The following is a 23,695-nucleotide window of genomic DNA, read 5'->3' as shown; positions in this document are numbered from 1 at the left end:
TTTAGGCATTAGGAGTGAGGTTGGTTAGGGTTAAGATAAGAATATTATAATAGTATTATAATGGCCCCCACTGCTTTTCTTGGCAAGACCCACACTACTCTGCATCTGATTGGTTTACCCCGATATTCCAGCAACCAATCTAACTCCTGATACCTAAATCTAACCAACCAAAGCAACTAAAGCACTAAGTACTAGCCAATCAGAGGCAGAGTAGGGAGAGTCCTGCCCAGAAAAGAAGTGGGATCTATCATAAAACATCAGGTCAACATCTGGCCTGCATGAACATGCATTTTGAGGGAAATGCTGTTTTACACTTTTGGGCAGTAATGAAGCCATTTCAAAATGTATGTTGATACATGGAGTAAAATGATAAATACATAATAATACTTAAACATATAAATGGGATAAGCTTAATAATAATAAATAGGATGACTAATTTCTTAATTATAAATATTGATCTTATTTGTCACATGTCAGTAGCAGAGCATCAGCACTAAAAAGAAAACTGAAACTTGATCAGACAAAGTCAAACTGAAAATTAGTCACAATTCATAATAAAAGTCATTTAAAACTACATAGTCTGTAGTATATATACAGGTAACAGTTAAAAGGAAACAACTCTTTAAAATTAAATATGTTAAATAAATAAGAAAGCTTCAATTCAAAACCCACATACATAAAAATACCTTAAACAATGTGCATGCATGTTGCAGTACAGTATTTATGCTAAAATAACTGCTTCAATAAACAGTCCTCCAATATCTGAGCCAAGTCACCAACCAACATCTGGACTAAAAAATAAGCCAGTAGTTAAAAACTATAAGCGAGCTCTGTTCAAGCTCTCAGAGAAACTGATGAAACCAGTGATACTCTGTAATTGTGACTAATCAGGAACATGTTCTTTAATCTGTGCCATGCAAACAAAGTCAGTAATGTACTTACAGAATAATCCCAGCACACAGATCAAAGTGGACCTCATCCTCACATCCAGCACTGACACTCTGTCACTCAGCTGCTCCCAGTCTGACAATGTTTCTACTTTGCCTCAATTATAATGCAGCAGAAAGAGAGAAGTTACATTTCATGTGAATATGAGATCAGAGTTTTTCTCAAACTAGTTCTAAGTTTAGTCTGCTTGTGTTTCCTTCCCTTATACGTGAAGTTCAGACCACATCAGTTCGTTTGACCGCAGCAAACTTTGACACCTTTACACTTCCTGGCCACTGCAGAGACATCTTAGCTTAATTCTTGTGAAAAGGTTTGTGAAAATATTGCATTTAAAAACTTATATTCATAATAAGCATTTATTTCACATCCATGAACCATAAAATCATCAAACTTAATCATATAATTTCATGTACAAGCTTAACATTTAATCATGTGTTCATGTGTGCATGTTTTACAGCACACGCCCAGTGCTGTGCAACAACAACGCTGCATTGTGGTGAGGTATGTGCTGTGTGTAGAAGCCCTGACTAACAAATGTGTTGCCTCCAAAGAACAAAAGCAATTGTGATAATATGATAGATTTAAACAAAATAAAGCAAATAAAAATTCAGAAACAGTATAATCAGATCATTTTTATTATTTGAGTTTAAACTCAATCAACATTTGAACTCAACACATCCATCGATGGTCTGAATTTCAGATTCTTTCCCAAAAATTTGAAGTTGTACGAATAAACCTCCAACATCAGTGTTGCTGTCTGCCTACCTAACTTTGTAATGACAAATAAATAATACATGCATAAAGGGGAAAACTTATAAAAAATGAAATATATTAAAAGTAAACTGATGCACATTTTGCCTCATTGTGCTAAACACACTAAGCAACAAGAGTCTGAGCCAAACCACTGCTGATCAGCATGAGAGAAGCAAACCAGTTTAGCACTTCCTCTTTAGACATACAGTAAATAATATAAGTTGTTTTTATCCTAACACATACTTCATGTGTTGTCACCACAGCCAATCTTTTAATTCACGGAAAGGAAGAGGTGTATGATACTATGACATGAGGAAGTGGACAGTCATTTCTCAGTCTGACACTTAATTTAACAGAAAGCCAGAGGGGTCAGCGTGGGAAGTTCACACTATGTTTTGCATCTTGACCGCTCCCTATCACCTCAGTCTGTTATCGGCTGTCAATCAGTTGTGAAACATGTCATCTGGCTGACAGCATACATGTGGTTTTAACAAAAAACTCTATTTCCTCATTTTAATTGGTTCATCTCTCCTGCAGGACTCTTGCTCTGCAGACATGGGTGGAGCCTTTGATGGCAGGTTTGATTGACAGGTCGGGCACACAGCACACATCAAATAACAAATCCCCACGTTGAACGATGAATGAGGCAGCAATAAATAAAAAAGGTCAACATCGAATAATGAATAATGATATTGCAACATCCATTGGCAAAAGCTAGATCAACGTCTACATTGTTCTACCTCTCTATTCATTATTTAACAGGAATAATTGCAATGAATGAGTGCTTACTACATTCATGTTCATGTCTTTGGCTTCTTCACATCTTGTTCGGCCTGTTGATGATTCTGTGACTTCAGACTTTTCAACACACTGTACACTGTGTCAGTCTGTCTGGTGTGCTCGACCTCATCCAGGGTAACAGACTCTGAAGTGTCTCACATCTTCTTGTGTCCTTTTGTATGTTTTCTGTTGTCACTCTTGCACTGACCCCAACTCTTCCCTCGGGCTGATGGTTGGGTTTCTGCTCTGGTTGTCACATGTGGCGTCTACATTTTCAGATAGTGGCATCAGCTTGACTTGAAGAGGCAGGGACCCTGGGTCTAGGTTCAGACCCTTGTGGTTGTCTCCACCTGCTGGCTTTGCATCAACAGTGTGTTAGATGTCTGTGTCTGGAAATAATCAATATTAGATATGTTTTAATCTTTTAAATAACTTCTCATGCTCTGATAAGACACCTCAAGGCATTACAGTAAAATTCAATTTCACATTCTTATCCTTTGGCAGGGGGCTTCTTGGGCTCCAGCCCCAAATGTTTTTTAAAAGCACGTTTTAGCTTTCTAAAATAACTTTGTGCTATTTCCCCTCCAGCCTTTCTGACTGCACCAGCAAATGAAGCAAAAGTCCTGTTATCGCCATCTGTAGGTCTGTCCTGACATTGTCTTGGAGGGTTGATGTGTGTTCTGTGTTTCACTCTGTCGTGTCACCTAACTAACTTATTAACGAGCCATGAGGGAAAATGTGTGAGAGGAGAGGACAGAGGAAGCAGGACAGGATGAGGAGACATGATGAGTGAAGTGAGAAAGAAGTGAAAATAAGATGTTAACAGAAGGAGAGAGAAAAATGTGTGATGAGGAGAGTAGTGGAGAATTAGTGAGAAGAGGACAGAAGTGAAAATGGAAGTCTGGATTTGAGGAGAAAGGAAGAGAGAAAAAAAGGGAGGAGTGAAAGAGGAAGTCAGAAAACAAAGAAGAGAATAAGAAACGAGATGTGGAAACTTATGTAGAAAGCAGCTGAAGAGGAAGAGGCATAAGAGATAAAAAAGTGTTTGAAATTTTTTTAGAAATGATGAATGCATAAAGTGGAAAACAAAACTGTTGCACATTTTGCCTCATTGTGCTAAATACACTAAGCACCTATAGAGTCTGAGTGGAAACAAGCCAAACCACTGCTGATCAGCATGAGAGAATAAACCAGTTTAGTACTTCCTCTTTAGACATACAGTAATAATATAAGTTGTTTTTATCCTAACACATACTTCATGTGTTGTCACCAGAGCTAATCTTTTAATACACGGAAAAGAAGAGATGCATGACACTATGACATGAGGAAGTGGACAGTCATTTGTCAGTCTGACACTTAATTTAACAGAAAGCCAGAGTGGTCAGTGTGGGAAGTTCACACTATGTTTTGCATCTTGACCGCTCCCTATCACCTCAGTCTGTTATCGGCTGTCAATCAGTTGTGAAACATGTCTTTGAGCTAATCTTTTAATACACGGAAAAGAAGAGATGCATGACACTATGATATGAGGAAGTGGACAGTCATTTCTCAATCTGACCCTTTGTTCAACAGAAAGTTCACATCTTGAACGCTCCCTGTCACCTCAGTCTGCTATCTGTTGTCAATCAGGTGTGAAGCATGTCATCTGGCTGAAAACAACATTTCTCATAATATGACAAGATGCCTCCTAGCACTAAACTAAAGCTCAAGTTCACATCCTTGTCCCTTGAAACATCCATAGAAACACTGATAGGAGGCTTCTTGAAACTCCAGCCCCAAATGTCTTTTAAAAGCCCCGAAACTTTGTGTGATTTCCTCTCAGTCTCTCCATTGTCATAAAGGGTTGATGTGTGTGTTGTGTTTCACTCTGTCGTGTCACTTAACTAACTTATGGACGAGCCTCAAGAGAAAATGAGTGAGAGCGCAGAGGAGAGGACAGAGGGGAGGAAGCAGGGCAAGAGGAGGAGACATGATGAGCAGAGTGAGAAAGAAGTGAAAAGCAGAAGTTAACAGAGGAAGAGAGAAAATGTGTGATGAGGAGCCAGGAGGAGATCAGGACAGAAGTGGAAATGGAAGTTTAGATTTGAGGAGAGAAGAAGAGAGAAGAAAGGGAGGAGTGAATTGATGAAGAAGAATGTGATAGGATGTAGGCTGTATAGGATGATTTTATTTCCTGGGTAAAGGCCCATCCACAGCAAGAACTATAACTATAATGATGACTGTTATAGGGATGGGCACAAATACATCAAAATGTATTTCCAAATAAAATACCAAATACCCACCTTAAAAATGAATGTATCACGATAAGCTACAAATTACAGCAGCCAAAAAAAGTATCAAAATAAAATACTGTATTTTTGTATTTTCAAAATACTACAAAATACCTCTTTCCCCAAGGCAGTTTTTTAACCTCTTAACGCACGCTGTTCCTCTTACGGGACGGGACGGGACGGGACGTTCTTCTGAATGTTTCAAACACCAACCCTTAAACATATATATTCATGCCGTACATCGTTGGAAAGCTTAGATTGCGCTGATTCATTCAAGACCACTCACGACTTATATGGTTGCTCACAGCCGTAATAGTATTAGCGATTAGCTCGGCTAGCCACTCAGCTAAGTGAGAAAAGCTATAACGCTACATACCTTCAAAGTCTTCCCTTTATCCACAACGATCATCTTATGACTCAGGACTTTCTGTACAGCTCGCCAAGTATCCATTCTTGTGAAATATGAAATCCGTTTCCATAAAACCGAAATACTTTCCTCAATATGTCCATGTATTTAGTCCAACACGTAACGTAATAACACAAATAACAAACCATACGTTCCGTTTACGTGGGACGGCAAGATGGCGGACTGAGCGGACGCACTATCGAGAGCTCATACAAAAACTTCCTCAACAAATTAAGTAAGGACTTTTACCCCACGGAAAAAGTTTTGGGTTACCAGTTGAAAGACCGAACAAAAAGAATAACCAAGTCAAGATGGATAAGACTGACGTTTTGTTGACGGTTACCGAAGTGGACGGTACGCAAGCTAGCAAGATGCAAGCTAGCCACATGAAAGCTAACAACAAGCAGGTTGACGCACTCCTGTTGCATGACTACGCCATGGAAGCTACAAATGCCGGGAACGAAAAGCGACATCTGGACCAGGTTGATGATTCTCAACCTAACACACCGACAAAAGGCTCTCATGTCCGGAAATGGGTAAAACCAAGTCAGGAGTTGTCAGTTGATCCTATACTTACTGCAATAAACACCTTGTGCAGCAGATTTGACAAACAAGAAAAAAAGCTGGAAGATATCAACACTCAGATTCGAGAAAACAGTACATTGATTGGCAGCCTGGCCAAGGCATTGGAATTCAATGCAGCAGAACTCAAAGAATGCAAAAGCAAAGTGTCAACTATAGAAAAGAAAGTAGCAGCCATGGAAAAAGAGAACACCAGCCTTAAAGAAAGATTCGGGGATCATGAGAGGTACAGCAGAAGGTGGAATTTGAGAGTGAAAGGCTTGAAAGAATGTGTGAATGAAAACACAAGAAATGAGATCATTAAACTACTCCAGAGAATCGCACCGCAGTGGGCTCAAAAGATGGATGATATAGTGGACACTGTGCACCGGATTGGGAGAAAGGAAGAGAAGAAAACGCGTCAGGTCATCATCCAATTTGTGAAACGTCAGCACCGAGACGAGATATGGAGATTGACGAAGGAGTCGGAAACTTGCAAGGAAATGCGAATTCGCTTCACGGAGGACTTAACAATGGCAGATAAACAGGCAAGAGAAGCGTTATGGCCACAAATCGAAGAAGCGAGGAAAGCTGGAAAGAAGGCATACTTCCGAGGGCCTCACGGATACATCGACGGTCAACGGATCAAGCAAGTTTTTTGAAAATCTTCATGCAACCCTGAGGATAAGGCTGTGAACTGATGAAGGTGGGGACTTAAACTGTTAGTTATTCAGAGGAACTTCTCGAGTTAAGTGCACATTTAAGGAGGTTCGTTATTTTCTGTGTTCATATCAGAGTGTTTACAGTTACACATTACATACTCACTTTATTTATATGTCTTTTCTAAAGTCAGAGCTTTCTTTTTTATCGTTAAATGCAAGAGGTCTTAAAGACAATGTAAAACGCAAGGCTACTTTCTTATTTTGTAAAGGACTGAACGCACATTGCGTGTTTTTGCAAGAGACTCACCCATGTGAAGAGGACACTACATTTTGGAAAAACCAGTGGGGAGACAAAATTTTTTTTTCTCACGGCAGCAATCGTTCTGGAGGTGTGGCTATATGTTTTTCTAAGTTTCCGGGGGAGGTTATAACCTCTAAGAGTGATACCAGTGGTCATTGGATTGCCGTAGTTATTAATTTTGAAGGCTCTTTTGCAATTTTAATCAACATCTATGGTTATAATAACATTGGTCAAAACAAAGTATTATTAGGAACCCTGACAGAAATTATTGAAGTTTATAAACAGAATTATTCTATAAGATTTACTTTAGTAGGTGGGGATTTTAATATGGCCCCTGATGAATGGCTCGACAGATGTCCATCTATTTATAATGATAATCATTGTAACTCGACTCTACAGGAATTTAAGAATGTTAACTCTTTATTTGATATTTGGAGGGAAAAAAACTCAAATAGGAGACAATTTTCCTGGATGAAACCCAATGGAAGATCAAGATCTAGAATTGATCTTTGGCTGGTATCTCATGATGTAATAAATTGTGTTGCTAATGTTTCAATGTCCGCGGCACCTCTAACAGACCATTGTGTAATTGAACTTAAATTGAAAGCGGAAAATTATTCTAAGTACAGAAAAAATTATTGGAAATTTAATGCTGCTTTGTTAAACTCAGAAGACTTTGTTGTTGAAACTAAAAACCTGATAAAAGAAATTAAAGATGATAATGATGTTGATACCTATTGTCGGAAATGGGAATATTTTAAGTATAAGGTCAGATGTCTTTCAATTAAATTTAGTAAAGCTAAGTGCAAACAGCAGAAAGAAAATGAATTTCAACTGGTTCAAGAAATTAATCAATACTGTAGGAAAAACACTTTATCAGAGGAAGACAGAATCCATTTATCGAATTTACAATCCAAACTAGATCAACTATTTACTCAAAGAGCACAAGGTGCTTATATCAGATCCAGAGCAAAATGGATTGAACAAGGAGAAAAAAATTCATCATATTTCTTTAGCCTAGAAAGACGTAGGCAAGAAAGAAATAGTATAAATGTCCTGATGGTCAATAACGTAGAATGCTCTGATAATAAAATAATAGCAGAGGAAATATTTCAATTTTACTCAAAACTTTATTCTTCATCCTTTTCACAAGAGGCATCATTATCATTTCTTGAAAACATTAAACAACATATCCCTCAAATTAATTTAGCGTTTAAAGAACTTTGTGACTCAGAAATAACTATGAAGGAATTAGATACAGCTATTAAACAGATGTCAGCAGACAAAGCTCCGGGTCAAGATGGCTTGACCTCAAACTTTTACAAATTCTTCTGGGAGGATATAAAGGAATTTCTATTGAATGCCATAATCGAATGTATTGAAAATAATAATTTAATGTCAACAATGAAACAAGGTATAATTACTCTATTACCCAAGCCTGGCAAGGATAAAAGGTTTATTGAAAACTTGAGACCGATAACCTTGTTAAATGTTGATTATAAATTACTTACGCATGTTATTGCAAATCGATTGAAAGTATATATTGGACAGATAATTAGTGAAACTCAATCTGGATTTATTAAAGAAAGGTCTATTCATAATAACATTAGACTGGTTATTGATTTATTAGATTATAATTATTTGATTGAAGATAAAGGTTTTATTCTTTTTCTTGACTTTTACAAGGCCTTCGACTCAGTTGAGCATCCTTTTATACTGAAGGTTTTAGAATATTTTGGTTTTGGCTCTAAATTCATTAAGGTAATCGATATGTTGTATAATGACATAAATAGTTCTGTCTCTCTCCCACAGGGAACGTCTAAAAGATTTGAGATTAAGCGTGGTATAAGACAAGGCTGTTCTTGCTCACCAATGCTATTTATTTTAGTAGCAGAATTATTGGCTATTTTTATAAAGAATAGCCCAGACATTGAGCCTTTAAATGTGTTAGGGATGAATCTGAGCATAATCCAGCTTGCAGATGATTCCACTATCTTCCTCAAAAATTCAGACCAGATCCCTATGGTTATCAAAAAAATAGAGGTTTTTGCTAAAGCATCTGGACTTCACCTTAATTTAAAAAAATGTGAACTTCTGGCCATCCATGATCATCCACTAATTGATCTATTTGAGATCCCAGTGAAAAAAGAAGTGAAATATTTAGGGGTGATCATTTCCAAAGATTATAAAGCTAGAGAAGAACTAAATATTATGCCCAATAAAAAGAAGAGTGATTCAATTCTTAACTCCTGGTTACAAAGAGACCTATCATTATTTGGACGTATCTTGATTACTAAAATGGAATCTTTATCCAGAGTAATGTATCCTGCTTTCTCAATTGCTATCCCTGATACTTTAATTAAATCAATTAACCAAACAAACTTCAACTTCATCTGGAGGAATAAACATCACTATATTAGGAAGGGAGACTCGGTTAAACCATTAGAGGAAGGAGGTTTAAATGTAATTGATTATGAGGCAATGAATGGTATGATAAAACTAAAATGGTTGAAGCAATTTATACAAAATACAAATGGTTTCTGGTTTCACATTCCTTTCAAAATATTTGAAGTGTGTGGGGGTATTGATTTTTTGTTGAGATGTGATTTCTGTTTGTCCAAACTTCCCATTAAGTTATCTAGGTTTCATGAACAGGTAATGTTATATTGGAAAATGATCTATAAACACAATTTCACTCCACATAATTCTCCGATCTGGAATAATAGATATATATTATTCAAAAGAAAATCCTTGTGTTATTATGATTGGGTAGAGAGAGATATTTGGTCTATTTTACACCTTATGGATTCAAATGGCAGGTTTCTCCAATATAATGAATTTAAGGAGAAATTTAACATACAATGTACTAAAAAACAATTCTCTGTGGTAATTAAAGCAATACCGCAAGCCATGGTGAACACGGTGAGAGGCATGCTACCTTATATGGTGTTAACACCACAGCTGCCTTCACTTTACATCAATAATATTAATTTTAAGGAGAAAAAATGTACAAATAAAATTATAAGATATGCCCTCACATCTGAAATCTTCCCACTATCATTAAAAAGAAATTATTTATTAAAAGATTATTCTGAGGATGTTACAATCCGGATTAGAACCAAGTACCTCTCTCTTCCGGTCCCTCCAAAAACTAAAGAAACTCATTTTAAAATCTTAAATGATATTTACCCTTGTAATGATTTTCTTAGACAAAGATTTAATGTGGAATGTAATAACTGTATTTTTTGTGACCTACATATTGAAACTGTTGAACACATATTTTTTGATTGTCATTGTATTAGAACTTTTTGGGGATTTTTTCAAACCTGGACCTCAGAAAAGGACGCTCAAGCACCGATACTAAATTTCAATACTATTAAAATAGGGGTTTTGATGCAGGATAAAAAGAGAGATATGCTATATAACACGTTAATTATTTTGGCGAAATATTTTATCCATAGATGTAGATTTTCAAAAAGCACACCACTGTTTTTAATTTTTTTAAATGAGATGTTTATTTTTAAAAAGTCCTTAAAACATATCAAAACAAAACAAGCCTTATGTGTTTATGAAAGTTTAACTACCTTAATTCTAGACTAACTCTGACTGTGTATTTATTTTTTATTTATATTTTTTATTTTTTCATTTGTGTGTTGTTGTTTTTGTTCTATCACTTTATGTTGGTGGTCAGTTATGTAGTGTTTGCTTGGTCTTTTTGGCCACATGTTGATAGAAATATTTTGAATTTTGTATATGTAAATGCCGGATTTTGACAATAAATTTTGAGATTGAAGAAAAAAAAAAAAAAAAAAAAAAAAAAAAAAAAAAAAAACGTTCCGTTTACGTCATTTCCTGACCTGCACGTCCATCTCAGAGTACACGTGACTAGATGTTTACGACCGTGAGCCTCTCCTGCTTCTGACGACACCACACACAAGCCAATCGGTGTTTAGGATTAGGCAGTACATGTCTCCAAAGCCAATGAGGACATGTGACCGACAACAATGACGACATGGCTTTGATTGACTGCTGTTCCAGCCTATGGAAAGGTGAAATGAAGTTGATAACCTTTTAGCCAATAGTCAGAGGTTTCCAACGGTGTATGACACTAAGCTATTAGGTTTGGTTGTCCATAAACAAACTCCAAGCGTAACCGGCGTGCGCCCGGTGCGTAAAAGAGTTGAACCATATATCATTACGCACACGGCATTTTCGTGCACGGTTGGTTCTTCTTCGACTTGACATATGACTTATAGCAAAATAAACAGATAGATAGATATGGCCAAACAAAAAAAATATGGTTATATGTAATAATAAGAATAATAATAATAATAATAATAATAATATGGTGTCAGTTTTCATTACAGACCAAGATTTTGATTGTAGGCAAAGGGGATGTGAAGTTATAGGTGTTTGATTGTGGTTATACAGCTTTGGTAACCAAGTGTCCATTTGGAGTCTCCAAAAAGGACCTGAGGAAAACGCATGGACATACCTGTTGAAAAATAACTCTGAAAAATTCATCTTTTGGTCTTTTGACTCCAAATTTGGACTGCATGAAGCCAAGACCTGTGGCCGTGGCCTCATTGTGTCTATATCCTGCTGAGAGGTCCCTGAATGTCTGTACACGTCATTGTAAAGGCAAACGTATGGGCGAGTAAACAACCCCATCATTGTAACCTCTGCCATTCTTTGTCAGTAAGTCACAGAATCACACAGACACGTTTACAAGAATCCTGAGAGTGTTTCCTTTCCAACGATACCAGACACATCTCTGAGTCTCAAACTATGTGGGATCTGTGCTGCTCACAACTTGGGCATGTCGTTTAGGCTAACAGCATAAAAAACAGGGGCGTGTGTTAAGTGGTTAAACAACCGTTCTCTAATAGCCTTTTTCATCTATCCCTTCACTTGTACACTACCAGGAAAAACATCTGAAAGCAGGAGACTCCTCCCATAATCAGTCAACAGATTAGATATGCTGACCCCTCATGTTAGAGACATCCCAATATAAACCTCTGCCCTGAGAAATGTTCCTTAAGTATACTTATTTACTCTCTTGGTGTAACAGATTGCCCACTATGAATCAGTGACAATAACTCAAAGACAAACAATCCAAATTGATGATTTATTTAAAAATATAAACTAGGTAGCATTTTAACCTTTTCAGTTATTTAACACTATCACTAAGCAACTTATGGTGAGTTTCATCACAGTTGAATAATTGTGTATACACCTGAAACTGGTGTGTGCACAAACTCTATCAATGTCAATACAAAAAAAGTTTAAAAAAAAAAATCTGGTTGTCACATTAATACCATCCAACCAGTTCAGCCAAGTATAGTTATGATATTATCAATCATTTCTTATTTGAAATATGCAAGAGGTTGGAAATGTCCTTGTTTGAGGTAGGAAATTATCTTGTCAAGTCAGCATAGCACTGAAATATTCCATAGGTCAGAGAACATAGACACATAGTAAGTAAAAAACTGTAAAACAGAAAAATGAAAGAAAAGTAGCAAACTCAAGTGTTGCTATCAAAGCTTGTGAACTCAAGTCCTTCTGCTGTCCTTGTGTGAGCAAAGGAGTATGTGTAACCTTAGCCACCTTAGCTAGTGGTGTCTCCTCAGTTGATGCCTTTAAGCACAACTAATTTCTCAAAGTGTTGCATTCACACGACGCCTATGGGGCCTGTTAATCAGTCCAGCAAAGGAAAATATACGCCTGCCCGTAGCAAGTGTGAAACAGCGCCAAAAATTCCCAGTGGCCGAGAGCGGTATCACAGGGGCTTGACCATGCGAGGGTGCCACAGACGGACAGACGGATAGAGGTTGCGTGCTTTATAGATAGATAGATGTCATCACGGTGTTTCACAGAAAGTATTTTACAGTTTTGAAACAAACTACGAAGGCATTTTCATAATCTCAATGAAATACAAATGACAATATATTATTTTGTATTTGAAATATGTATTTTAAATACATGTATTAGAAATAATGCCCATCCCTGACTGTTAGTTTAGTTCACACCACACCTATAAAGACAATTAACGACAGTGGCAAACCAAAATCATTAGGATTAATTCCAGCACATATTAATGAACAATAGAAACACTGACAGAAAATCAAAATATGTCCCCTAAACCTTCCAGCATGAGAAAATCTCCATCTAGCCTGACATTAAACTTCAAAACCTGCATATGTCTTTTTAATTCTGATCATGACTCATGACTTTATTTATTTTAATGCAGTTTTGCTCCTTTCTCACCACAGACCGACGCACTGTAAATTGGGGCAGAGGGGATTTCCTCACATAGGTGTGTCCCTCTTTATTACACAGAGATGCAGGATGACAGAAAGCTGTGTGAGAATCTGGCTGGGCGAAAGGTAGCAGTGAAAATGTAGGATGGACTTTCACTGATTTGGGCATTTTCTCAATAAGCAAAGAGGAATGGATTTGATGATGAAGCACAGAAAGCCGGAGGAGTCAGTGTGGGAAAATCTGACATTAAAGATCTCACTATGCATCTTAAACACTCCCTATCACCTCAGTCTGTCAACCAGCTGTGAAACACGTCATCTGGCTGACAGCATACATTTGGTTTTAACAAAAAACTCCATTTCCTCATTTTAATCGGTTCATCTCTCCTGCAGGACTCTTGCTCTGCAGACAGGGGTGGAGCCTTTGGTGGCAGGTTTGATTGACAGTTCAGGCACACAGCTCACATCAAATAAAGAAACAACAACAGTCAGAAGATGAATGTGGAGGCAATAAATGATGAAGGCTCACATCCAATAATGAAATAGCACCATCTAGTGGCGAAAACTAGACATCGACCTTCAAATAAAAAAGGATGGAGTTTAATTTGTGTGGAGGTTCTTTCTTCATATTTAATGACTGTTCTACCTCTGTATTCACTATTTGATGGGTGACTCTTCATTGTTTGACCTTTCTATTCATAACAGTTGGCATTAATTGCAATGTGTATTTGTTATTTGATGTTCAGCTTTTCATTATTAGATATGGATCAGTAGTGCACCACTCTCCTCTCTGCTTCCTCAACTCTGTCTGCTCTCTGATCAGATCATATTAGGTCATATTCACATGTAATATTGGATGGCAACATTTCTTAAGATCAGGAGAAAAAAGCTAAATGTTTTGTTCCCACAGATGTTCCTGGAGCTTCAAATTTAATAATTAAAAATAATAAACTCAAGCTCACTCAGTTATATAAATATTTATGGTCCAAATATATAAACAAATTAAAACACCACTGATTATTTGCTTCTTTAAGAAGTTTATTGATGCCAAAAACATTGAAGCACATATATCACCAGTAAATTCATGAAAACTTTCCAGTATAATAACAGAAAAACTTACATGTAACATTTGATAGCAGTTTATTACAAATACAAAAGTAACTGTTGACGTCCATCCTGAAGCTTTTTCATCTACCACTGAAAAATATGCTGATTTTAAAGCTGCAGTATCACCTGGTTAATATCATTTACACATTTCAAACTGATACCTCCTGCTGCTTTCTGAAATAGCTGCTATTAAACTTTTTAAAATTAAATAACAAAATAGCTGTACAAATATATACTAAATAAATAAATAATAATACAGTGCATAAAAACTACATAACCCTCAGTAGTCTTGTGCTTTCTGCTAAAAAAACAAAGTATTAAATCCACATGATGTATTTATTTCATATAATCTTATTATATTAACTGTACTAAGCATTGAGCATGGCTGATATTTGGATAGCAGAGATGCACACAATGGTTATAAAATGCTGTTAACTATATTTATTTGGCCTTGTCCACACAGCTGTCTTTACACACCTGAAAGACAATCATAAAAAAAAGCAGAGCCTTCAGCTATCAGGCTCCTCTCCTGTAGAACCATCCATCCATCCATCCTCTTCCGCTTATCCAGTGTGGGTCGCGTGTAGAACCATTTTCCAGATTCGGTCCGGGCGGCAGACACCCTCCCTACATTTAAGAGTAGGCTTAAAACTTCCCTTTTTGATAAAACTTATAGTTAGGGCTCTTAGAGCTCTTAACTTATGCTGCTATAGGCTTAGACTGCCGGGGGACTCCCATGATGCACTGAGCGCCTCTCTCCTCCTCCCTCTCTCTCTCTATCCATTCATCTATTTCCATTAACATTCATGTACTATTAATGCATTCAATAACCTAAACTTCTTCCCCAGAGTTGTCTGTGCTTTCTGGTCTCACAGGTATTCTGGGCCTGTAGACGTCCGGATGACAGATTCCAGTCCCGGACCTTCTAACTTCAATGTTGATTTTCATTGTGCTTCTCTCTCCTATCCTTCCTCTCTCTCTCTTCTCTACCCCAACCGGTCGAGGCAGATGTTCTCCCACTCTGAGTCTGGTTCTGCCTGAGGTTTCTTCCTGTTAAAAGGGAGTTTTTTCTTGCCACTGTTGCTCATGTGGGAATGCTGGGTCTCTTTAAAGTTAAAACCTGAAGAGTTCGGTTTAGAACCTGCTCTACGTGTAAAGTGCCTTGAGATAATTCTGTTGTGATTTGGCGCTATACAAATAAAGATTGATTGATTGATTGATTGATTGATTGATTGAAAGCAGTCACAAAGCAGAGTATTAATACTTTTACTGAATTTAGCAAACATACTGATGCTGAATATACACACTGATGTATAAATACTGTTCTTCAGCACTGCATACACACATAATGTAAAATAAACACACATTCAAGCACAAAATATTCAGTGAAAAAGTAATAATTATAAACACTTACTATTTTGGGTCTTCAGAGCCTTTGATTGATTCATAGAGACAAGTATCACCTGTGAGTAAAAGTCAAGCCAAAGTCAAATTAATCATTTTAAAATGCACGACACCAATCAAATATCACTTCTAACAAAAATCATCAGATGTTGATTTTAATGGTGAAGATAAGTGCAGACAGGGACTCTTAAATGTTTAAAGAGAAACTTTACTGTCTTTGTAGACTGTAATAGAAATGTTGGAGTAAGAGTTAGAGTTAATAAATAATCACAGAATGAATCAGGATGAGTTTGTAGACTGACCGTGGAGAAGAGAATTGTAGATGTGATCTTGAGTTTCATTCAGGTTGACCATGTGATGTGTGGCAGAGTCCTGATTGGTGCTCTCAGACTGGATTGGTCTAAAACATTTAGCAAATACAATGAATTTAATAAGATACATTATATGGTATTGCAGAGGTTGATTTACAAAGAAAGAGTTAGAGGCAGAGTGTGTGTGCAGAGATTCAGCTAAAGAGCAGGATATGTGGTGTGAGAATGATCAAGGACAGTTTGGGAGCAGAGTATGATCAGAGAGAACGAGGTGATGAGCGAGCTGCGGTTGTAGAAAATAACAGGAGACACTGGTATGTGTGTTGTCTTCTGTAGCTCTGCCTATCTTTGTATATAATGTTCACTTGGGTGTGTTTAAGTCAGTCACTTTCTTCTGTGCAGAATAAACAACTCCTTTTTCCATCAGTCACAAGGCTGTGAATTGTCTCTACAAGACACGATATAGATATAGACATATAGACAGATATATAGACAACTGAAGGTACTGCTGTTATGTTCATAATAAAAGAGAGGAGAGGTTTGTACCAACCTGACATAGTCTGGATCTGTGAAAAGGAGATTTGTTGTTACATGGTTTTGTTTTGTAAATGATTTTCTCTTAAATTATACAATAGTTGCATTTCAGACTGCTCCATGTTAAGGTTTATACTTTACCGTTTTCAGGGTCTTCAGAGCCTCTGATTGATTCATAGACACAAACATCACCTGTGAGCAACAAGTTAAAATAAAAGTGAGGTCAAATCTAATATTTTAAATGCAGGGTACCAATCAACTATCACCTTTTCAACAAATCCTCAGGCTTTTTTAATGTGATTTTAATGTTGCAAAGACTAATCAGGATGAGTTTGAAGACTGACCATGGACAAGAGAATTGTATATTTGATCTTGAGTTTCATTCAGGTTGACCATGTGATGTGTGGCAGAGTCCTGATTGGTGCTCTCAGACTGGATTGGTCTGAAACATTTAGCAAATGCAATGAATTTAATAAGATACATTGAAGTTACTGCTGTTATGTTCATAATGAAAGAGAGGAGAGGTTTGTACCAACCTGACAGAGTGAGAATCTGTGAAAAGGATATTTGTTGTTACATGGTTTTGTTTTATAAATATTGTTTCTGCTATTCCACATCATGACATCAGAATACAACTTTGTATTTGAATAATTAAATCATAAAACATTTAACATCAGAAGGAAAAAGTCTCACCTTTGGATCGTCTGTAGTGATACAACAGGATCAGGAGAATAATAAATACAACTCCACAAACCAGCCCAACAATTAATGGAATAAGAGATGAAGAGTTTTCAGGCCTGGACACTGCTGTAAGAGATAATACATTATAAATATTAATACATTGAAATTAACCTCTATAACAACTTCATTAAGCTGATTTGTATTTTTATGAAGATGTTTTGTTTAATTATTAAATACCATCATGTACAGCATTTTAAAGTTAAGTAATCTTACATAATCCAGAATGTGAAATCATCTGAAACTAAACCTGTAAAGTATTTAACAATTAAACGTGAAATGTTTGTCCACATTTCGTTGAAAGACAGCAACACAGTTTACAGGAAACTAAATGTATGAATTGTTTTAATTCTACTCACCCTGAACTGACATCCAACTCTGTGCTGATTCTTCTCCTGAGTATTTACACTTGTAGAAACCTTCGTCTGACTTTGACACTGCAGAGATATTCAGCTCTCTTCTGGTATCATTTTGGATAAGTTTGTCATTTTGATAGTAAAACACGTTGGAAAGTAATTCTCCTGTCACCAGTTTGCAGCCAAGAGTAACAGACTGTCCCTCAGTCACAGGATGCACAGGGCTCACCAGGATAATATCTGCATCTGTAAAACAGTCAAAGAATAAGAAGTTTCAGTCAGAGACCAGCTGGTGGCCTTTAGAACAAGGTGACATAAAACTATAAGAAGAGATCACACATATACCTTTATTTTTCTACAACTAATATATCTCACAGAATCAGTGTAGCTGAACAAAGACCCAACATTTCAGCTTTATTACGTAACTGTAAATATAGGTATGGCTAGTTAGCTCTAGAGCTAACAGGTACACATGAAAGAAACAGTGGATGGCTACTGTCACAAAAACACCTCTGACTAAATCAGCATTTTAATTTAATCATCAAGAATAAAGAAAGGTCTTATTCTCGTTGACTCTATAAATATATATCTTATTTTCTAATGGGTTGGATGGTATTTCTTTGATATAATCTCAAGGAATAATATTTTGATAACATTTAAGTTATTTTTGAAAGAAATCAATAACATAGTTTGTCTATCAAAATGTTAGGTATATAACCTGTTTGTCTACACAGGACGTGTAGTTAGTGACACCATGTTGAAAATAATTTGAAGACAAGATGAAAATAAAATATATGTAATGAAAACATACTCTGTGTAGTGATGTTGACGACATTGCTGAACTCTCCTGATCCAGACTCACACCAGTACACTGCATCTCTCTGCCATGAACTGTCGATGTTGCATGTGGATCCAGTCATGGACCTCCAGTTACAGACTGACCAGTAGAGACCCTTAGAAAAAATCCTCACTCTCGGTTTAGTAAAGTTTCCTTCACAGCTCAGTGAGACAGAGTCAGAGGTGAAGTGCTGCACTCTGTCAGGACTCACTTTGAGAGTCACTGCTGAATGAACATCTGAAAACATGTCATGAAAAACCAAGAACAGAGATATTACATTTAAAAAGATCACAATGCAAATAATTATCTTATTTGTACTTTTAATACTATTTATTGTTGAGAATAAAAACATCAGAATCATATAATCGGTGCATCAGGTGCTGTGTTTAGGTGAAACTGAGTGTTAAGAACATACAGAGCATATGGACTGACAGTGGAGATGTGAAGTGTGCTACAGAGAGGTTTCAGCTGTTTTATGGATGTTTGGATTATTTTTTCTATCCTGAAAACTTGCTACCAAGATAACTACTGAAACTGTTCACTGTGAAGCTGTAAACAACCTACGTTCACCTGCCACCTTTCAAACATTCAGGAGTGTGTTTCATACTAAATGATGCTTCATTCTATGAAACTTTTCAGTCTGGATTTCCCACTAAACACAGAACAGAAACAGCCCTCCTCAATAACCAACCAATGATCTCCTCCTCTCCTCTGGACAGTTCAACATCCTCCTCGATGTCTCTGCAGCTTTTGACACCATCAACCACGCCATCCTCCTCTCCCGTCTCCAATCCTCCCTCAACATCACTGGCACAGCCCTCACCTGGTTTAAATCTCACTGACCAACAACAAATTCATCAAAATCACATCCACTTCCTTGGCGTGATATTTGACATCATCAAATCAGAAAAAACAAAAAACTGCTTTCTTCTCATTAATCACGCCTTTGTCACTTCCCATCTAGACTACTGTAATAGTATTCTCTACGGTTCCACCTCCAAAGCGCTCAATAAACTTCAGTACATCCTTAATTCTGTTGTGCGACTCCTCACTCAAACCTCCGTCCTCCAGAACCTCCACCGCATCCAATATAAACTTCAAATCCCTCCACAACATCGCCCCCTCTCACCTCACTGACCTGCTCCACCTGTACTCTACTTCCTGTAACCTGCGTTCATCAGATACTAACCTCCTCTCCACCCCTCTCAGGACCAAGTACCAGACCTGAAGGGACAGAGCCTTCTCAGATGCCGCCCTGACTCTCTGGAGCTCACATTTAAATCACTTCTTCTTTTACTGTTTGTTTGTTTTGTTGTTTTCTTTTATTTATTTTGTTTTGTTTTTCTGTTTTGTTTCTTTTTCTCTGCATTGCTTTTATTAATTGTTTTCATTTATTCTGTATGATTTTATTGTTTTAATTGTCTTTGATTCTGTAAAGCGTCTTTGAGTATAGTTAAAAAACACTTCATATTAAGATTTATAATAATAATAATAAAAATAATAATAATGACATCATCATCATTATTATTATTATTATTATTATTATTATTATTATTATTATTATTATTATCATCATTATTTTAATTTTTATTATTATTATTCATTGTCTCTATATAAAGTACTAGTGAAAAGTTTGGACACAGCTTCCCTTGAATGGGTTTTCTCAGGTCTCTAAGCTGTTTCTGTACTTTGTCCATTTACATCATGACTAGATTTTGACTGTTTTCTGTCTATACTCTGCCTGACCACTAGATGAAGTCTCATTTAACCACACCTGTTCAGCCTACTGTTTGAGAAAAAGTAATGGGTATCCAAAGTATTAATTGCAAAGAAGAGAATTTGGTTTCAATAACAAGTAAAATCCTAATATTGTAAGGCAGTTCACTCTTTTCATAGTGTATATGTGCATATCTCCTCCCTGGTTACATGTTCTGTGTATTGATTGGCTGACGTGATGTGAAGCTTGTGCATGAGGAGATACCAAGCCTTCATCAATGGAGCACAGATAACATGATTCACCATGGCAACAGGAGAAATAAAGGGCTCAATCTCCCCAGTGGAGTTAGAAATATTAATGAATGAATATATATGAGAGTATATTTAAGAAAAAGAACAATACAGTAGCAGCAGCAAAAGAACATGAGCTGACGTGGCAGAAAATTACTGACCGAGTCAATGTGTGAGTATTAATGAAAAAAAACGTTTGTCTCTTATTCAACATTTATATTCTGTGTATGTGTGAGTGCATTTAATATTCATGCAGACCCCAACGTAATGCAACTGAAGATGAAATATAAAAATATAGCTCAAACAAGTAAGGTATCATTTCATTACAAGCAGTTGTGGTGTTGTTTAGCTTTCCCTACATTCAACACGTGGTATACGTCAGTAGTTAGTGAAATCTTCTAAGCGCTCTCTCTCTCGTTGAAGTTGAAATTGAAAAAAAAAAAATGAAATGAAGAAAAGACATCACAACTTGACAGAAAGAGACAAAAACAAACAAACTCACCTCCAGACCAAACAAACCCAGGTTTGCTGTATTGAGTGTAATACACTGGGTCTCCTCTTCCAGCTCTACACATATATCCTGCTGTGTGTGTCGGTCCATGAATGATGTAGGAATCCTGTTCAGTCCCATTGATGCTACCAGGTAGCAGCTCATAGATGTAGTTGTCTGATAGTTTGGGAACAGTCTTATACCAGTAAAACCTCCATCCTGCAGATGGATGTTCAACCTTACAGCTCAGAGTTACTGAGTCTCCAGGACTCAGCCATAATGGAGACACAGTGACGACAGCTGCTGGTGGATCTGTTGGAAAGTGATTTTCTCAGAATGAAAACATGTTATGATAAAACTTTAGTCTCTAGACAGTAAATATATATTATATAAGACAAGTATCATTTTAACTATTTTAGACATTATGCCTTAATATATTTGATATCTAAATATGTAATATAGTCTTAGTGATATACTACATAAACATTTACTAACAAAATGTATTTTATTGTATATTTAATATTCTCAGTGTAAAATTAGGGCCAGTTGGGTTGCAGAGTCACAACAGCCTTATTTGAGACTGTACATGGTTAAAATTACCATGAGTCATTATTTTATATTTTCTTTGATCTGTTAATAATGAATCAATTAGGTATACTTCAAATGCTACAGGTCACTGAAAAGTAAAGTAAATGGTTGGGATGGGATTTGCTTCTATTCTGTTCATTTGTTTTGTTTTGATGATCTGACTAAATATGAAACATGTGTTGCTCCTGCTGTTACAATCATTCTCAGGTCCTTTAAGGTCCAATTAAAAGCTTCTGGGAATATTTTTTTAAAAATAAAATAAATAAATATACTGAGTTATTAGGTAGATCAGTAAGTGATATCACATGGTATTGATGAACTAAACAGATGAAAACAATATAAAACATAACATGTTCATTATGGATGACAGATGTCCAACTTACATGATACTGTCAGTCTGAAGACATCACTCCACTCTGTAGAGAAATATGAGTCCTTCAGTCCTCTACAACTGTATCCTCCTCTGTCGTAATCAGTGCTGCTAATCTTGTGTTCACTGAGTGTTGGAGATGTGTTTAAGTTGTCTGGTCTCCATTGATACGTCCACTTAGTGTCTCCACCTCCCTGGATCTCACATCTGATGGTGACTGTCTCTCCTCTGTATATCTCAGGCCAGTTGGGTTGCAGAGTCACAACAGCCTTATTGGGAACTGTTCACATTTAACAAAAAGAAACCTGATTAGATACCATTAGAAACATGAAATGAGAGCCAAATTTTGCAATTACATTTTTATAGCACAGATTTAAAAACAACACAAATGCAACTCAACAGCCACAACAGCAAAACCTGTTCAAAGATGGAAGTGTGAAAAACGTATCAAGCAACAAATTTGCAAAACAAAAAAAAACTAAAAGCCATAAAAAAAACATGAGGAAGAACAGAGAAAAGTGAAAAATACACATTACAGGCAGAAATGTAAAGTGACACATGTGAAACTTATTCATGTGCCAGAATGGATTCACACACACACACACACACACACACACACACACACACACACACACACACACACACACACACACACACACACACACACACACACACACACACACACACACACAGACAGAGGCACACACAAGAAGAAATAATACAATTGATAAAAAGACAGCCATCCATATATTTAAAAAATAAAAAAAAGTAATCCACAAATACTTTAAAAGGACAAATGTGTTGTGGAAGCTTCCACTCTTGTTTCACATCTTTACACAACCTGAACAGGCCGTCATCAGAGGAACAAGAGCTACTAACATATACTCACTTGTTCATTAACATTCTCCTTAATCCTCCTCTCAATATCATAATTACTCCTTTTACACTACTGATAATAGATTTAAATAATACATGTTTTATTATTCCACAACAAATTATTAAACTCACCAGTTTTCCAAACAGTGACTGTTCTGCTGTACTCTGTGGAGATCTCTGGGTTTCCTCTTCCTGCTCTGCAGTAATAGATGCCTCCTTCTGAGACCTTGTTAACTGGTTTAACATTTGTTATGGACTGAGGAGCAGAAGAATCTGAGTCACGTCTAAACCAGTAGTATTTCCAGTCAGCAGAGGAGTCCACAGAGCAGTTCAGTCTCACACTGCCTCCTACTGGTATGACGTCTTTGTCTGCTGTCAGTGTCGACTCGGCTTTATACACTGTTCAGTTCAGAGAGAAGAAAAAAACTAGTATCAAATGGGATGAAAATGTCATTTAGATAAACTTTGAATATCATTTAAGTCATTTAGCTAGTACCATCATATAGAAGTTACAAACAGAGCATGTGACATGGAGTTGCTGCAGAACTAACTAACAAGGTACGGCTGATGTTTAATTAGTGAACTGTTTTTTATTTGATTATTTTTATTTTTGTTTTATTTTTGATTAACACCAGAATAGTTGTGATGATCATGTGGTAACACTGGTGCTAAAGCTCTTCAAAACATGATTCACTGTCATTTATTATTCTCCTGTTGGCAGACAGCTGATATTTTATATTTTATGTTGTTTTCTGCACATTTCCATGTGAATCATTATAAAATGAAATATGTTTTACTCATGCTGTTACAGGTCCTTTAAAAAAATAAATCAAATAAAATAAATACACTGACTTATTAGGTAGTTCAGCAAGTGATATCACATGGTATTGAGGAACTAAACAGATGAAAACAATATAAAACATAACATGTTCATTATGGATGACAGATGTCCAACTTACATGATACTGTCAGTCTGATGACATTACTCCACTCTGTTAAGGAATATGAGTCCTTCAGTCCTCTACAACTGTATCCTCCACTGTTGTAATCAGTGCTGCTAATCTTGTGTTCACTGAGTGTTGGAGATGTGTTTAAGTTGGCTGGTCTCCATCGATACGTCCACTTAGTGTCTCCA

At 36.5% G+C, this 23,695-nt stretch overlaps 2 protein-coding genes and 1 long non-coding RNA gene across 5 annotated transcripts in view; all 3 read right to left on the bottom strand.

The window, feature by feature from the left end:
• LOC128383510 (basement membrane-specific heparan sulfate proteoglycan core protein-like) overlaps positions 1–23,695 on the bottom strand; it is a 333,871-nt gene that overhangs the window by 205,096 nt on the left and 105,080 nt on the right. The window lies entirely within an intron of this gene.
• The window catches only part of LOC128383968 (uncharacterized), a 43,726-nt gene continuing 34,014 nt past the window's right edge, over positions 13,984–23,695 (bottom strand). For all 3 annotated transcript variants that reach the window (XR_008324002.1, XR_008324001.1, XR_008324003.1), the window contains exon 5: positions 13,984–14,476. This is a non-coding gene — a long non-coding RNA (uncharacterized LOC128383968). The remainder of the gene's footprint in view (positions 14,477–23,695) is intronic.
• On the bottom strand, positions 16,238–18,835 carry LOC128383951 (low affinity immunoglobulin gamma Fc region receptor II-c-like). The gene is made up of 6 exons (XM_053343539.1): positions 18,203–18,835; positions 17,395–17,637; positions 16,991–17,104; positions 16,834–16,849; positions 16,642–16,739; positions 16,238–16,489 (listed from the first exon to the last, which is right to left on the bottom strand). Exons 1-6 carry the CDS (start codon positions 18,588–18,590, stop codon positions 16,428–16,430), a joined length of 921 nt encoding a protein of 306 aa, XP_053199514.1. The 5' UTR covers positions 18,591–18,835; the 3' UTR covers positions 16,238–16,427.

Source organism: Scomber japonicus, chromosome 22 (assembly GCF_027409825.1).
Source record: "Scomber japonicus isolate fScoJap1 chromosome 22, fScoJap1.pri, whole genome shotgun sequence".
NCBI classification, from domain to species: domain Eukaryota; kingdom Metazoa; phylum Chordata; class Actinopteri; order Scombriformes; family Scombridae; genus Scomber; species Scomber japonicus.
This window is presented reverse-complemented; position numbering and strand designations above follow the sequence as displayed.